General features: G+C 35.9%; 1 protein-coding gene across 1 annotated transcript in view; it reads right to left on the bottom strand.

Annotated features, from left to right (window-relative positions):
• The window catches only part of LOC118749721 (probable cytochrome P450 313a4), a 14,168-nt gene extending 14,048 nt beyond the window's left edge, over window positions 1-120 (bottom strand). Inside the window, exon 1 of the mRNA XM_036484528.1 lies at window positions 96-120. Coding sequence (XP_036340421.1) covers window positions 96-120 — 25 coding nt within the window. The remainder of the gene's footprint in view (window positions 1-95) is intronic.
• Window positions 121-13,582: the final 13,462 nt, after the last annotated feature.

The following is a 13,582-nucleotide window of genomic DNA, read 5'->3' as shown; positions in this document are numbered from 1 at the left end:
ATTGCAGAAGTTTATAGCACTGTAAGCCGTGGTTTCGATGAAATAAAGAGTTTAACCGGTTGTGTGTGGGTAGCCACAACTCCGATTATAATTACTGTCGAGCCGGAAGTGATTGAGCATGTCACATCTTCATCTGAGTTTCTCAACAAAGCCAGAGATTTGTATGCTCACTTTAATAACGGTGTCATTAACGGGATTATTGTGAATCCAGGTGAATAAGTGTTATAACACATATGTTTATATGTTCGTATAAGGCCAATTTTATGCTGAATTTTCGCATGCACAGTGAAGAAATGGAAACCCGGTCGCAAAGCAATAAGTCCTTTTCTTAGCCACAACAATCTCATGAGCTTTTTCCCGCTATTCAACGACAATGCAAAGAATGTGAAGCAGAAGTTAATCGCTATGGCTGGTCGCGGTGAACAGGACGTCTACGGTGTTATCAAAGCTTATGGCTTACAACTGAGCATTCGTGAGTTTGTAACAATATACATAACGTTTTACGCTTTAGCGTAATAGGTTTAAAACTTACTACAAGTTAGTTGGTCAATAACATAATATTTTCGATATATGCGTGAGCTTAGAAAACGAGAAATTGATATTTAGCCTTAACATGAATTTCATTTCCCCAAACCGGTTCACTTTACACTTTTGGTTTCCATGTATTTATTATGGGCGGATGACAAATGTTCGGCTGAATTTTTTTTTCGGGCGAAACTCAGGATAAACCAGGTTAATTTATTATAACAAGTGCGCGTTGATTTTGTTTTTGGAGAACTGTGACTTTGTTTGCCTTGTTATTTATAAATACTTTACAGATCTGTGAACAAAGCATGAAATGATGAATTGCTTTGAAGATATAAAGCGACACTTTAAGTTATCAAATATTAGATACATATCAATATCATGTGTGAAAAATACCTCCCCCACTGTCCACGGTTAACTAAGGTCTTTGAGCTGAATATATCAACCCTAACGTAAAAAAATTAAACTTAAATGACTACTTCCGACGCTGGGTAATATTAACATTTGCTCACTGTAAGTGTTGCCACACCGTTCAGAAGAAATGTATCACCAAATATCCCTAAAAAGGATCAAAAGTATCAAGAAAAAAAATTTAAGTATCAAAGTATTATTCTTCAATAAAACTTCTTATTCTTAAATTAAAATGGTAGTTTGAATTTTTAATTGAGACTGTTGACAGTTTTTAATAATAATTTTAGGTTTTTATATTAAATGCATGGTGAAAATAAAGCTTTTATACTGGGTAACAGTTGAATTCATTCGCATAGTTTACTATAATCACATATCAAATTGGTGTGTAACACTGTAAATACATACAAGTAATTTTCACAATACATACTCAAATTCTTAAGGCAGTGTCAACGATAACAGTCTACTTGTCTGTAGCTAACAGTGATGCACTATGCATACTAAAGGTGGTATGTTCGGTGAAAGAAAACAAACTTAATGGGCATGTTCAGAAGACGAAACAGCTCAGTAACTGTGGCGATTGCACCTTCTGAATTCGTTATTGTGTACTTCTGATCAACTCAACAGTTGCGTGTTAGATGGTCGTAATATTTTTCTGATCATTTGAGACATCAAGGAGGTGTGTACCTTTGAGATTTGCATTTTACAGCCAATGTATCAAGTAGAGGTGTCAAACTATCGATGGTACTATCGATAGTATCGATAGTTTTATTTTTTTGCCCCTATCGATGAGTAGTGATAGTTTTTCTCAAAAAAGGTTAAACTATCGATAGTACTAGTTGACTATCGATAGTTTAAAACCTCTATCGCAGCCGATTTTATTTATAATGTCTCCATGTAGCTGCGCGTCAGTTATTTAAGTTAGTCAATTTTTTATTATAAGTGGTACTTTCATTGTGATTCCTCCGTTTTCTCAAGGAACCTTTAATTGAAAAGCTCCCTTTATATTTAAACATTGCTTCAAACCATAAGGCTATGTCTGAAGTAAAATATTTATCGGTGTTTGAAGTTTGTATGTTTCTTGGCTGTAAACAAATCGAAAAGTTATATTACAAAATTTAAGCAAAATATATCATATTTGAAAATTTATAATAAGCAACAATTAAACAAGGCAACAGTGATTTTGTTGCGGCAAATGATAAAGTTGTTTTTGATAGACTTTTTTATGCTGATTACGAGTCCGTAAGCATAAAGTTTCCATCAGCTCCAGATTTTGAGAAAAACGAGGTCAAAGTGTCAAAAAATCGCGTTTTTTGCAATATTTTAGAAGGTCTAGCACAAAAAACAAAAGATGATAGAACCTTTAACTGGGCCTTAAATTAAAGCTATAACTCTCGGCTACTATCCCCGCATCTTGACCTGATGGTCACTTAAAGTCATTTATTGAACAATATAAAAATACTGGAATAAATACTGTGCTAATGAAAAAAATAAATAAGTTTAGCCAAAATCAGCTTTTGCTGTTAAATAAATAACTATAAGTGACCTTAGGGTTAAGGTTCAGGGATGGTATTTTAAGCGATTATAGTCGAAAGTTCAAGCCTTAATTTCAGCCCAAGTGGAAGGCTCTATCCCCTTTTGTTTAATTGCGGTGGGTACTCAAACTTCGCACAAAATCAGGTTTTGCTGTTCGATAAATGACTAGGCATGGTATTTTCCGGGATAGTAGTCGAGACTCCTAGCTTTAATTTAAGCCTAATACCGCCTTCTGATTCTTTGCTAGAGCTTCTGAAATTTTGCCAAAAAACTCGATTTTTTGACATTTTGACCTCGTTGTGCACAAAATCTGGAGCCGATGGAAACCTTATGCTCATGGATTTGTAATCAGCACTGGCAAGTCAAGCAAAAATAGCTGTAACATTTGCCGCAATTTTCCCTTTTTTGTTGCCACGTGTTATAGATCATAAGAGGAAGCTTTCTTTACCAGGCTAATAATTTTATTTTTAATTGTAAGCTTCAGTAATAGATATGTAAATTAATAAATAAAATTCGATAATAAAATGCTTTACTTAGACAGAACTATACATGTTTAGGCAGTATTTATACATAAAGTGAATTTTAAAGTTAAAAGTTACTTAAGAAACTGCCCTACGTGTGTTTATATTTTCAATATTTTGTTTTTTTTTTATTTTTCGATGCCGTCCCAGTTAATTTGGAGCAGTTTTTAACATTACATTGACTATCGATGGTAGCGTTGACACTATCGACAGTATTGCTGGAAACTATCAACGAGTAATGATAGTTTTTTTCTGAAACATGGAAACTATTGATGGTGGCACTATCGACAGTTTTACAAATCTAGTATCAAGCTGTTCAGAAGACGCATAACGATCACTGATTTTTTTTTTTGGCAACGGTTGCGCTCGACTGCTGCGCCTTCTGAACCTACCCAATTTTAAATAAAAAGGAACGTAAAACGATTTTGTTAGAAAAGCAGCTATTTTAGGGTTTTCCCATGCACTTGGTCTTCAAACACTTAAACCTAAGTTCAATAAATATAAAAACGTCTTTAAATATAAATCAAAAATTTTTATGAAAATGTCAATTTCTATTTTACAAAGGGCAACCAAATATATTGATTTGGGTGGAAGATGGGAAGAGTTACCCTCAACCTGGTTGTGAATTAAAATGTATCACAATTTATACTAAGCTAAAAATAAAAGTATCTTTTAAAAATTCGATGAAAACAAATCATTTTGATCCATTTGGATCAAAACGGCAGCACTGCTCACTGTACGCAGAATTGCATGGATCTCGCAGATGTAGCAATACTTGATTAAATTTCTCTAAAATTGCTTAGAAAATCCTTACACATATGTAGCTTAATACCCTAAAGCCCCTATTCTTTAGTTGAATACTTTGATAGCTGGAGCGTCGGTGTCCATTCGAACGGCATGGCCAAGCTAGCGGAGCCGCTGTATTTTCATTCGCTGCACTATGCCGCCAACAGCGTAAAGGCCTGTAAATATGCCGCAACATCTTTTGCTCGAATACCCTAAGAGCCGCCTAATCGGATGTTGTCACTGTCCATGCTTCTGCGCCATATGCCTGCACAGTCGTGATGAGTAACTCCTTTTAGTGCTGTCGAAAGCGGTTTTAAAGTCGACAAATAGGTGGTGAGTGTCGATCCTTTTCTTGCGGGTCTTTTTCAAGATTTGACGTATTGTGAATATCTGGTCTATAGTGGATTTGTCAGGTCTAAAGCCACACTGATAAGGCCCAATGAGTTCATTGACGGTTGGCTTCAATCTTTCACACAATACGCTCGATAAGACCTTGTATGCTTAGAATGCTGATCTCGCGGTAGTTGGCGCGAATGGCGTGGTGGAGTAGGCAGAGCCCACTTAAATTCCAGTCGTCGGGCATGCATTCATCAGACCATATTCTGCACAAGAATTGATGCATGCACCTTATCAATTCCTCGCCCCCGTACTTGAATAGCGCAGCTGGCAGGCCGTTAGCTTTAGCAGATTTGTTGTTTTTCAGCCGCGTTATTTCTATTCGTACCTCGTCGTAGTCAAGCGTTGGAACATCGACTTCATCATCATCGACTGCGGGCTGGGGTTCTTCTTCTCCATAACTTTCCGTGGTGCTACCATATAGTAGGGTGGAAATGTGTTCCCTTCATAACTTAAGTATGTTTTGACCATCGGCAACTAAGTCGCCATTGTTATTCTTACAGGAGTACGCCCTGGTCTTGAAAGCTTCCGTGAGTCGCCTAACTCTCTGGTTAAATTTCCGGGTATTCTTCCTGCCGGCCGGCATTTCAAGCTCTTCGTACTCAAGTATTTCGGTCTATCCCTTCTTATAGCGCTTCCCTCTTCAGATCCCTATAGCGGTCCCACATAGCGCCCGTTGCGCCCGATCGCAGCATGGCCTTGTAAGCGGCATAGAGTTTTCCTCCACTAAATCAAAATCAATTTTAAACAATTTAACAAAGTTTTATTTTGATGTACTTATTTATTATGGTGACCCAAACAAATGTTCACGTGTTGATTTTTTTATTTAAATATTCATAACGTTTTTCTTGTTAATATTTTTTATTATTTTTACAAAAAATATTGGTAAAACTTTATACAAAATTTAGAAAAATTCAAAAAAATTTCAGAAATATTTTGAACTCTTTCATAGAGTTTAAGAACAATTTTGGGTATGCAGTTTTACAGCTCATACAATTTTAGTATAACAAAGTGCAAATCAGCAAAAGAAACAACTAAGAAAGTCTAAGTACGGACGGAGCCGAACATCAAGTGCCCGGCGCAAGTATGTATTAAATATATATAAAGCGCGTATCAACAAAATGCAAAACCGCGTATATGAGGTTGCACAAATTATTTTCTAAAGAGTAAAAGACTCATATTTCAAAATGGCTCTCTTTTTTATAAAGCATTCGCATTTCTAGCTAATATATTTCAGGACGAAAGGATAAGGATTGAGTCAAGAGCTTGTGCGAGCAAATCCAATTTTTGCCTAAAAATGTCAGTTACGCGGTTTGGCTGAACGACGATATGCGGTTTAGTGATTTAAACGACGATTTGTGTTACACCTTTCCGAAAACTCCTGCTGAATGGTAAACAGGGGTGGTTTTAGCCCTATTTTAAACATCTTCGATAGCGCGTTCAGTTAGATATAGTGAGATTAACTTCTATAGTCATATGTGAGCGGTATCACGCCCATTTTCCAAAATTCCATAATAACGTTACTTATTTTTAAGGGATTGTTGTTAGTATCAATTTTGAGTAAATTAGCGTGCTTAAATTTCGAAATACCCAAGTTTCTGGGATATCTGAAATTTACAGTTATGTGAAGAGTGGCCGTAATTTTAGTCCGATTTCAATAATTTTCAACGTTTCGCTTATATGTCACAAGAACAATAACCCTACCGAATTTGGTACAAATCGGTAGAATTCCGCATCAGATTTAAATATAAGACTTAGTATGTAAATGTAAATACTGGCGGAGCACAGGGCCTTTTTCAACCTTCTATGCCAACGGTGGGCAAACGTGGCTCTATCAGCGAAATACGGCTCTTTGCTTAGCAAATCGCGGCTCTTTTTACTTTCTCTTTGCTTAGAACATTTTGGCTCTTTTTATACCCGAGCGCACATGTGCACAAGTGTATATTAACTTTGTTCGCATAACGGTTGTTTGTAACAGCCAAAACGAATCAAGATAGATATGGACAAATTGTTACATAAAAGCTCAGAATGAATAGAGAAGTCGATTATGCGATGTCTGTCTGTCCGTCCGTTCGTCCGTGTACACGATAACTCGATCAAAAACAGAGATATCTCCATGAAATTTGGTATATAGGTTTCCATTTATCACAGGTAGTTTGGTATTGAAAATGGGCCAAATTGGACTGTAATCGCGCCCACTTCCCATATAACGATATTTTCGAAAAATGCAAGAACTGCGATATTTCTGTTAATATTGGATGCGAATTAATGAAAATTAGTACGTGAAGTAGAATTGTGGTAAAAATAATATTATTATGAATTTTTTGAAAAATGGGCGTGACCCCGCCCACTTATGATGAAATACTGTATCACAGTAGCCGCTTCACCAATCCTCACCAAACTCGGTCCGAGCCTTGCCTATGGCCTAGCTAAGAAATCTGTTAAAAATCTTTGAAATCGGGCAATAACCACGCCCACCTACCACATAACGGTAATTTACAGAAACACGAAAACTGCGATAAATTAGCAACTACTGAAGCTAATTAACTTAAACTCAAAGATTGCAATACCCACTTCAGATCATCATATATGGACGGGGTCACACCCATTTTCCAAAAATGTCAAAATAATATAATTTTTTTAAGCACAATTCTACTTCACAGTCTAATTTTCAACAATTTTCATCTTATATTTACTGAAATATCGTAGTTTTTGCATTTTTAGAAAATACCGTTATATGGGAAGTGGGAGTGGTTACAGACCGACTTTGCCCATTTTCATTACCAACCTACCTTGGGTAAAGGGCAACCTACATACCAAATATCGTTGAGATATCTAAATTTTTCTCGAGTTATAGTGTACACGGACAGACAGACATGGCTTAAACGACTTATCTTTTCATTCTGAGCATTTATGTATACATTTGCCTATATCTATCTCGATTCGTTTTGGCTGTTACAAACAACCGTTATGTGAAAAAAGTTAATATACCCTTGTTCACATGTGCGCTCGGGTATTAAAATTCATCCACACTATCGAGACTATGGACGACAGCGCACTATCGGAAAAAAAATGACTATCGGCAAAATCGATAGTGACCCAAAAAACTATTATCAACTATCGATGGTGTCCACTATCGATAGGTTGCCGCCACTACTGCCCAGAGAGTTTTATTTAGATAGAAATTTGTTCTCTTTTATTTTCATTTTGACGCATTTCAGTGTTAGTTCTTTAATTCAAGCATGGCTACTACTTTTAGGTAACTCAGTGAAAAATGGAAACATATATTGGTGTTTTAATTTTAAGAAAACAAGGCAAATAGCAAAATCGGCTTATCTTTTTCTTTTACAAAACGGCTAAAAAATCGGCTGCCGGCTAAACCGAAATTTCTCCGGCTGTTTGCTATCGCAACCGACTGAATTTAGCCGGAAAACGGGTAAAATGGTAACACTGGTACCAAGACGCGCATGCTCTGACTGTTTGTGTGATGACAGACCCAGACCCATTCGCTTTGCTTCTCTATCTTATCTTGCTTTTTACCGATAATATCGATGTCGTCTGCATACGCCAGCAACTGTACGCTCTTGTTAAGTATTTTTCCTGAACGATTCAGTTCTGCGGCTCTTATCTTCTCCAACATCACATTAAAGAAATCACACGAAAGGGGATCGTCTTGTCTGAAAACTCGTTCGGTATCAAACGGCTCGGAGAGGTCCTTCCCAATTCTGACAGAGCTGATCGTATTACTCAACGTCATTTTACACAGCCGTATTAGTTTCGCGGCCGCTGTGGTGTAGTGGTAAGTAGTGGGCGCTTCCACTCTGCAGCACCTGGGTTCAAACCCTGGTCAAAGCAACAACGCAAAAATATAGATAAAGGTTTTTTCTTAACAGCGGTCGTCCCTCGGCAGGCAATGGCAAACCTCCGAATGTATTTCTGCCATGAAACGCAGCGTCTCATAAAAATACAATCACCGTTCGGGGTCGGCGTAAAACTGTAGGTCCCTCCGCTTTGTGTGAGAACATCAAGGCGCACACCAGAAATCGGAGGAGAAGCTCCAAACACTAACATATGTGTAAGCGCCAATCTATTATTATTTTATTAGTTACGCGGCGATACCAAATTCAGACATTTCATTTTATTTCAAAAAACATTAGTACAATAAGACTTAGTCTTTTTTAGTACAACAGTTTCATACAAACTACAAATTATAACAATAGAATATTAAATGTAACAACAAATATCGAAAGTAATCTAGATAAATATTACAAATACAGATTGGTTCATCAATTTGAAGAGAAGTGGGTATACAGAATAGCTTTAAAGTTGCTCTTGTTAAGTTTGCTTCTAACATTAATTGGAATAGAGTTCCAGATTCGTATAGCGTTAATGAAAAACAGTCTTGTGGAATTGTTAAATTTGTATAGAGATAAGATTAAGTCGTATGATCGTTCCGACTTAGGAAAGATAAGTTTTTCATATAAGTAATAAGGTATCTTCGTATTCATAAGTCGGAAAAGGAAAATGCAGTTTGTGGCCTTTATGTAGTCGGAGATTTCACACCCCAGCAAGGAAGACCTCCAGGCAGATATATGGTCAAATTTACGAATACCAAATACGTACCGAGTAATATGATTAAATAAAATGTCAATTTTATGGGCAGAGGCGGAATCAAGTTTGCTGTATACCAACTCTGAGTACGTTATTATAGGTACAATTAACTGACGTGCTAGCATTTGTCTAGTGGCAAATGGAGTGAATGATGCCGAAAGCCTCAGATTTCTAAGTATTCCATATACTTTGCTCAGTACAGAGTTAATATGATCACAACAGCTAAGGTTAGAGTTGATAACAAACCCCAAGTTAGTTATTTTGGTGACCAGTTTTAAGGATTGATTATATAAATATAGCGAACATCGCGGCATAAAGACAACTTCTCTTCGTGCTTTCGAAATCGACAATTAGATGCTGGGTGTTGGTCATATTCTTGCAGGTCTTTTCCAAAATTTGGCGTATTGTGAATACCTCATCTATGGTGGAAGCTAAACTACGTCTTTTTAATAATGATCTCAAAAAAAAAGAATATTAAATATAAAAAAATTAATAAAATTTTTTATCATTTTCAATGGATGGAAAAAAGTATTGCGCATGATTTAAAAGCAGATTTTGAAAAAGATTTGCCGATTTGAAATAATTTAAATGTACGTTTGCATACTTCCCAAACATTTTTTATGTAACATAATTGAGGATGAGTTTACAATATCCGAAATTAACCTTTTTAAGAAAAGCGAGAAAAGTTGGTGGTTTTGGAATTAAAAGAACATAAGGCGCTGGAACTGCAACATAAAGCTTTGCCATTGCTTGGATTGTCGGCAAGATTTAAAATATCCGCTGTGATAAATCGTTGCGTGCCGTATATTTTAAATTTTTGGTACAACGTATAACTGTGAGTCTTTGTAGAGTACAAATGAAATTCGTAAAGTCAAAATACTGTTCACAATTATTTGTATTCGCGTACCTAATAACACTGGATCGCAAATTTTAATTTTGATTTTGTTCTCCAGATGCCACTATCCAATTTGTATGTAGAACCGCTCGCTGATTCGATTATTCAATTGGTTCGTAAGTTATACGTGATTAAGTGAAACCACTATTTTTTAAAGTTGAATAACGGTAAATTGCAAATATCTCGCAAAGTTATCCATAGAAAAAAAACTATCTCGATTTTCAGAATCACCGAGAAATTCTACATGTCAATTGAATAGTGGCATCTGGAGAACATTTTTTCTGTAAACCAGTGTAATTGTTGAAGTTTAAAAAAATTATCAGCTTTTTGTCGCGTACGCAAAAAATTTTAAAAGTAGGGGAAATTGAGAGAGAAAAATGACATTTCATTTTAAGGGAAAGCGGCAGATTTTTGCTGGAAAAATGTTTGCCAACAGCAATTCGCCAATAAAAAACAGCAGATTAAAAACAGCTGATTGGAATTTACGCAAATCTATAAATTGAATTTGATGGTTTGGTAATTAAAATAGTAAAATGCGACTAAGTAAACTTGTAAGAAGTAAGTAATTATTCGTTTAGTCAGTGAACTCTGTCAGGATAAGACTTCAGGATTTGTTTTCTTACGTTTTCAGTTTTATACCTTTGAAAGTAAACACAATTTTTATCAGCTGTTCGTAACCTGCAGGTTTCTGCAAGTTTTCTGCACGCGTACTATTTTGGATGTTTTTCTCTTGTGAGAGAACAGATGACATTTCGCCGAAATTTTGCTGTTGAACATTTTTGACAGGAGCTTTTAATCTAACGTACCTTCTGACTAGCCAACATTTAACTAAACTGTTACGATCGGCTTTAATTGACGTAAAACCAGATTATGAAAACTTGGCCAAATGGATCTTTGGAATTTTCTTTAATATCTATCTTACGTACATTAGAGTTATAATAAAATTGATGTTTTCCATTTTTAATAATAGTTTTATTTAAAAATAAAATTTTTTTTATGGCTCTTTGTAGCATTTAGAATTTACACGTGGCTCTTTTTGGCCTCGGCATTTCCCACCCCTGCTGTATGCGAATTAATCCTTGCGCTTTCGATAGAAGCAACATTTTGATTGAAACAAAAAGGTTTTGAAAGCCAATGTAATTCCCTTTCACGGAAAAATGTTGCCATTGAGCCATAATTACTCCTTGCGGTTAAACAAATTGGACAAAAGCAGTGCTCTTCTAAAAAAGGACCCGCTGAAACTACCGGATTTGTTCTGAAAAAAAATTTAATGTTTTGTTATACTAATCTTATAGATTTTGAGGCGGGAAACAGGATTCTTCTGTTTAAAAAACGAAACAATTAACCCCTTAATACAAAAAATGCATTATTTATTGCATTTATAATGATTTGCATGCAGTTGTGCATCTGCCTCACAATTCTATGTCACTTTGAGTCATGGTAAAAATCTCTGGCCCTCTGAGAGCCAAACTAAAACGATTTTAAAGTCAATCTTCGAAACTATTGTAAGAGTTTTTGTTCTGAATTTGAAAAAAATTTTAGCAAAAATGTGGAATGAAATCTCGAAGTTTAAAGCTGTCAACACGTAAAGGGCTTGTGGTGTGCGGCGTGCAGTCTGTCTAAATAAAATACGTGTAAACCGTATGAACTGAACACAATCCGCAACACAAGCCCAGGCTGTCGTTTGATTGCACGCCAAGTTGTTGCCGAGCAAATTCTATTTTCTAAGTTGACAGGTGTTTTTATTACATTTCGCATCAGTGTTGGGAAATGAAATTGAAATGAAATCTATACAAAAACTGTATTTTTGACTATAAATTCTATCGAGTTTTTAATTTGCTCGTTTTAATTGCACACATTTTCAGGTACAATTCTTAACCAAAAGCATTTTTAAGGAATTATTAATGGAAAAAAGAAGCATCTTCTTTGGATTCGGTACTAAAAATGGGCATAGCATTTCATTAGTAACACAGTGAAACCCGCTTAAGTACCCCCCGCTTAAGTACCTAACCCGCTTAAGTAACCAACATTTTTGGGCAATGTGAATTTTTGAATGTAACCTGAAGAAAATTCCTCTCTTAAGTACCTCCCCACTTATTTACCCACCCCGCCAGTGGCAGCGTTACACACCTTCGGCAAAAAAAAAAATTAAAAAAATCAACGGTAATTTTTAGCCACTTGAAACTTGCACATTATTACACTAAAATTGAATGGGGTATAAAACTGTATACTCAAAAAACACATCTGAGAAAAAAATTTAAATTTTGATGAATTTATTTCTTTAAGTGTTCTATAAAATCTTAGGCTTAGATTTACATGGTATTTGTTGGGGAATGAACTGTATTTTAATTGAAAAATCTTAAATAAACACGTATACTTCATCAAATGTTTATGTTTTATTCAAGGATTTACGTATTTATGTAAGTTAACAAATCATCAATCATCACCATCGAGGTACTTAAGCGGGTTCTTTTAAGTACCCAACCCGCCTAAGTACCTCAAAAAGCTGACATTTTTCGAGAGGTACTTAACCCTCGTCCAGGCGCATATTCTTACAACGCTAACCGGGCGCAAAGGTACAATTGTACCTTCATATAGTTTTGATATGAATTTTTACTGGGGGTTTAATTTTTTTATAAAAACTGATAACATTTAATCATTACACGTTATTTTGAACATGTTTAGAAATTTTTTGTTATGACAATTGTTTAAAAAAAAAGTAAAAATACCCAGTGGGAATTAGGAGCACGTAATAATACCTTATTAGCAACTTACTCTTCACCTGGCAGTCATTACCATTTCCCTGCCGAACGTCCCTTACTTTTACAAAGGCATGGCCGCCTTATGTAAGTAGGAATTTAGAATGTACATTTGGTATCAGACATACTTCTGAGCCGCTTTACAAAGTAAGTTACGTGTAATGCAGAGCAGTCGCTCGGAGTCCCATTGGGAATTAGGAGCACGTAATAATACCTTATTAGCAACTTACTCTTCACCTGGCAGTCATTACCATTTCCCTGCCGAACGTCCCTTACTTTTTCAAAGGCATGGTCGCCTTATGTAAGTAGGAATTTAGAATGTACATTTGGTATCAGACATACTTCTGAGCCGCTTTACAAAGTAAGTTACGTGTAATGCAGAGAAGTCGCTCGGAGTAGTTCGGCAATTGGAGATAACTTCGGCTGCACGTTACTTTGCAACTGACAACGTAATGTGTCGTCGGAGGTGTTCATTTTGTGCTTTACTAGTAGATGACATTGGCCATGATGACAATTTTGGTACTAAAAACTGAAAGAAAACATGGCTTAACTCGTAAGGTGCTTACCTATTTTCCCAGTGGGGTAGTTCGGTGCTTGGAAATAACTTCGGCTGCACGTTATTTTGCAATTGACAACGTAATGTGTCTTCGGAGGTGTTCATTTTGCCCTTTACTAGTAGATGACATTGGCCATGATGACAATTTTGGTACTAAAAACTGAAAGAAAACATGGCTTACCTCGCAAGGTGCTTACCTATTTTCCCAGTGGGTAGAAACACAGTAGCCTGCATAAAATGCACTCCGAAAAATGCACGAGTACACCACAACAATATGTACCCTCCATACATACATATGTATGTACTCAATATTTTTCATACTGGTGTGCCATATACACTGCAACCAGGGCTGCCAACTTGGCTCAAACCGTGCCATTTTTGGCAATATTTTACATCAAATGGCACTTAATTTTTCAATTTGGCACAAAGTGCCAAAATGGCACTTTTGAAAAATAGCAATATTTCAAAATATTTTTGTGAAATAATTTGCGTGTACTTCTTTTTCTCAATTAAAATTTTCTAATTTCTAAAGGTTATTCAACTGGTTCATTTTATTTTGGCATTGCACTTTTGTTTTAGAAATGTGATT

The sequence above is a fragment of the Rhagoletis pomonella genome, unplaced genomic scaffold (assembly GCF_013731165.1).
Source record: "Rhagoletis pomonella isolate Grant_MI unplaced genomic scaffold, Rhpom_1.0 Rhpom_scaffold_00001, whole genome shotgun sequence".
Lineage (NCBI taxonomy): Eukaryota > Metazoa > Arthropoda > Insecta > Diptera > Tephritidae > Rhagoletis > Rhagoletis pomonella.
Note: the sequence above shows the minus strand (reverse complement) of the source record. Positions and strands in the feature narration are given on the sequence as shown.